Source organism: Otolemur garnettii, unplaced genomic scaffold, assembly GCF_000181295.1.
Source record: "Otolemur garnettii isolate 467f Iridium unplaced genomic scaffold, OtoGar3 scaffold00005, whole genome shotgun sequence".
Taxonomy (NCBI): Eukaryota; Metazoa; Chordata; class Mammalia; order Primates; family Galagidae; genus Otolemur; species Otolemur garnettii.
In genome coordinates this window covers 43,839,352-43,844,044 of record NW_003852400.1, presented here as the reverse complement: position 1 = coordinate 43,844,044, position 4,693 = coordinate 43,839,352, and the positions used below count along the sequence as shown (strand labels likewise).

At 42.8% G+C, this 4,693-nt stretch overlaps 1 protein-coding gene across 1 annotated transcript in view; it reads left to right on the top strand.

Annotated features, from left to right (window-relative positions):
• The window catches only part of ITGA2 (integrin subunit alpha 2), a 98,647-nt gene extending 96,042 nt beyond the window's left edge, over nucleotides 1-2,605 (top strand). The window contains exons 29-30 of the mRNA XM_012811205.2: nucleotides 1,931-2,047; nucleotides 2,486-2,605. Of these exons, the coding sequence (XP_012666659.1) occupies nucleotides 1,931-2,047; nucleotides 2,486-2,566 (198 nt within the window). The 3' untranslated portion in view covers nucleotides 2,567-2,605. The remainder of the gene's footprint in view (nucleotides 1-1,930; nucleotides 2,048-2,485) is intronic.
• The last annotated feature ends 2,088 nt before the right edge of the window (nucleotides 2,606-4,693 follow it).

Here is a 4,693-nt window from a genome sequence, read left to right as displayed (position 1 = left end):
TTCCCCTTAGATAAAAAAGCTTTTGCAAAGAAATGTACTTTCAGAGAAAACAAAGGCTCTCTGTTCCAAGAGCTGGCACAAGACACTTTTCCTTTGCACTGAAACTCTGGTTAGAATATGCCATATTTAGATACAGCGGGATTTCCATGCCCAGCTAATCTGCTGGCAGAGCCCTGAGCATTTTCCTCCCAGTGCTTGTATTAGAAGTTGGAAGGCAGTTCAGGACTCTGCCCCCGGGGCCAGCTTGGCAGTTGGCCTCAGTCCCTTGCTGCATCCTACAGACTTAGTGAAAGAGGCAATGGCCCCGTGAACTCTGGGCTTCCCTCACTCCGGCCTGAGAATAGAGCTCATGCACTGCTGCCCTATTTCTGCCTGGGGTAAATGATTCCACACAATAGAGGATAATTCTCCGCCTCTGGTGTTAGGGCCTCAGAGAAAGCCCACACCCTCTCCTCAGAGGACCGGGCCTGGAAAATCAGCATTGGAGCCAAAGGAAATGTGAACTTCAAATTCAAAGTGCTATGAACATAGCCTAGGGGAAAAGTATTATAGATTTTTTTTTTTTAAAGCTCACATTAGAAAAATGTAGCCTTCAGACAATAGGTGAAACACGACTGAAGTTTTGGTTTTTTTAGAAAGCAGCATTAAATACATTAATTGGAAATTCAAATGAACAATTTTAAGGAACCCGTTAGACTTTTGTTTTCTCTAACCAATACTAATAAATAACAGAAGCCAACTAGTACTTGTGTCTATGGAAACATTTTTTGCATCCAACCAATTTGGATGTATTTTTGAGTAAAGTTTTGAATATAAATAATAACATGACACATTCGTATAGGTAGATAAGCAATTGCTACATTTATTTAAATCTCTGGACCACTTAAAAATCTGATCCACAAAATGTTACACTCATGGGGTCCCTGGGGCCCAGATAAGGAAGCTGTGGAACAGAGAAAGCAGGCATGACTTCATCGTCACTTTGTCCATCAATTTAAAAAGCCTATTTTAGCTCTTGAAGATACAAATGAGAATAAACATAGTCACTAAGGTCAGCTCCAAGGTCAGCCCAGCCCATAAGTGTAACAAAAAGCAGTTCATCTGCCACTGCAATTTAATGTTAAACCATGTATTGTTCTCTTCTTTTGCTTCAAAATATAACTCTTTAAGAATGTTTTATGGGGAAAAAAAGAATGTTTTGTGAAGAAAATAAATAAGTGAGACTCTTTCCTCAATTAAAGAAAAGATCATACATTTTTACTGCTAAAACTCAGGTCAGCCCTTCTCTTGGGGCCATTACAGCATCACAAAGAGTGTCAGGAAGTGGACAAAAGAATCCTTAACAGCCTCAAAGACAACTTCACCCCCAAAAAGGTCAACCTGTGCCCTAAGACAGGATCTGCTGCCTCCTACAGGCTTGGTGAAAGAGGCAGTGGCCTAAGATACTACCTCTACATATTGATGTCTATCTTGAATAACATTTAAGTGAAATCTGTATTTTGGAAATGCCATACAAAGTTGTTCAGTCAGGATGCATGTGAGTTAATTTGTTCTTTGACTGGCCTAAGGCTGTTTGCTTTCACTCAAGGATCCTTCCACTTGCTGGGAATGCTTGCCAGAAACTGAAGCTCCTATCTCATAAATAATTAAAGAATGATGGGACACAACACAGCTACAAAATGCTGATGTAGTTAAAGGAGGAAACTAGAAAAATTGGGGTTTTTTTAAACCTGGACTTCACAGGAGCATTTTCTCTAAAAATTGTTCACCATTGGAGGAATGTACAATGTTTGGGGAGTGCCGTCATGAGCCAATCATGCCACTGTTCCAGAACCAGGGACCTTCATTCATCAACTCAGACAACTCTATGAGACCATCCATCTTGTTTGGTGCTCAAATTAGTAACTCAGTTGTGAACATACATTCACAGATTCCCTTGAGGATAACGAAACCCGGTGAGAAAGCAGAGGTACCAACAGGAGTTATAGTAGGAAGTGTGATTGCGGGGATCCTTCTGCTGTTAGCGCTGGTTGTGGTTTTATGGAAGGTAAGGAAAGTTTCATACTTTAAAACGCAGGACTTCTGAAGGCCTCTGTCTTAAATTTGCTCCCAAAACAGTAACCTTAGGTTGTATATGGAACCTCCTCTATAATGAGAAAAAAGAAATGTAAAATGGTTTACAGTTTTTCACTCTTGTAAAACACCCAGTAAAAGTATATCTTCTTTTAACCTTCCTTTCACCCAGAGCCCTGAATATTTTGTTCAGCTTCAGAGAAGTAGACTCAGAGTAATTCAGCAGAACTCTCTGGATATCAATTTCCTCACTAAAGTGAGGGCAGATAGCAGGTTGCAGTCCGCCTACCATATTCTCCAGGGCCTCGGGGATTTCCAGGGGGTCCCCAGAGGAAGTGGGCAGCCCAGGGGTCAAGGGCAACATACCAAATAAGCCGTGGATGGTAACGGTTTTACGTCCTCACCTTCACAGCTTGGCTTCTTCAAAAGAAAATATGAAAAAATGACCAAAAATCCGGACGAGACTGACGAGATCACAGAGCTCAACAGCTGAACCACCGGGCACCCTCGGAGTGGGACTCAGCAGCATACCTCCAGGGTGTGCTGTTTGTTGTGAATGGATTTCTTTTTAAATCCCAGTTTTTTTAGAACATAACAGGTAAATAAGCCTGGCATTTTTAAGAGAAACTGCAGGTCAGTTCGGAATGAAAAAATTGGGGATGGGAAGTAGGGGTATAAAGGGTAAAGACTTATTTTATATGAGGGAAAAAACGTAATCTTTAAACTGGCTGGGCCAGAGTTTACATTCAAATGTACATTGTGTCAGAAATGTGGAGTGCTTTCAAGCATGGCAAATTTGAAAGAAAAATATAACTTTCTCAACTTATTTTTTGGGGGGGAAAAAAACAACGCTGTCTTAAAATGCTTGTCTGTAAACAGCAACAGAAGTGGAAGTACCTGGTATAATAAATAAATAAACTTGTATCTTATTATGTAAGTACTTCCCACTTATATAGATAATTATCATGAATACTGATGTTAGCTGGCGGGCGGGGGCGGGGATCACAGGTTGTTTTTCAATTTATGCTGCTCATCTGAAGTTGCCACAGAGGATACTTTTAAGTGATATTTTTATTTATAAACGAGGTCAAATTGGCTTGGTTCCTCCCAGCCCACAGCGGCCCCTCCCTCCCATCCTGCTTTGTGAAAACGGGCTTGACTAACCTGAATAGGGACGGGAGCTTAGAGTGCAGCTCCCTCCTGGGGAAATCTCCATTGAAGTTGGAGGAGGGGGCAGGTTAGAGACCAAGGCCCAAAACTTGACCTGAAACACATAATAGAGAACAACATTTGTGATAGAGTCCCCCCTGCTGGAGGCCTAGACGGTGCTAGTGGAAGGAGAAGGAGGAAATTTCCTTTTCCTTTGAGGATACACAACAGCTCCCTTTTAGAACTTGATTATGTGGCGGGCAGGGACTTAAGGGAATTTTTGAAAAATGAGTATAATTGCTTTAGTGATGTCCCTGTTCCCCCACTGAACCACCCTCTCTCCTCGGGCACCCCCGCGTCCTGGAGTCCTGTCAGCCTGCCTTCGTCTCCCGTGTCCAGAGTTACCCACCTCCCTGTCCCTCTCATCCAAGCTCCCACCTCCTCAGGACGGCTCCCCCACGCCAGGGATGAGGAGGGGAAAATTCGTCTGTTGAATTCACTCGCTTGCGGGAATTACTGTATAAACGCTGACTTCAGGGAGCTATTTTTATTTATTGCTAAACACTGAGGAAATATAAGCCTGAGTGAATTTCTAAATGTTGGAATTTCAGGAATTGTAAACAAGATAAAGTATAACATCTCAAGATTTCGCAGAAGTGACACACAAGGTGTTGGAAGCCACCAAATCAGCAGGCACGCTCTCTGTGTTTGTCTTGTTTCCAGAGCAGGGAACGTCCATTAAGGGCGAGGGTCGACTTGGGCAAACTAGTTTAAAAGGTCGATCCTGCAGGTGTTTGGCCAGAGAGGGACGAGGCCCAGTAATCTTCACTTTAGCAAGCACCCCAGTCACCATGATGTGCAGGGACCACACTGAGGGACCACCACCCATTTCTACTTTTGGCACCTTCTTTTCTCTGTTCTTGAGCCCACACATTCTCTGGGAGAGACCTGGAGGAAAAGGGTAGGAGAAAGGGCAGTGGGAACGATTCGACCTCTGTAAACAAACTTCGGCGTCCTGGTTATAAAATGGGCTGACTGAGTTGGAGCTCAGCGGTGATGCTTTCAGTTTTACAAGTCTGTGATCTGGATTTCCTATAATGCAAACAGAAAATCCTCCAAGAATTTGACTTGGGAAAGATGTCAGAAGAAGACAGATTTCTGCCTTGCGCATGTGGATGGCCTTAACTGCCCTCCTGGTCTGGCCTCTGTTGGCAGCCAACAAGAAAACAACAACAAAACAATTAGTTGTAAAATGTCGGGGGTTATAGCCAAAACAGCATGGTACGCTCTAGTTAGGTGTGCCGGAGTCCAGGTCTTTTAACAGCTGTGTGAATTCACTGTTTCATTCCAATCAAGATATTTAAAACGAGCAGGGAAACTAGTGATTAGGATGACAGAAAATATTTAACAAACCATGTAACTACCATATATACAAGTTTTCCAATGTGCTATACGAGGAATTACAGCACAG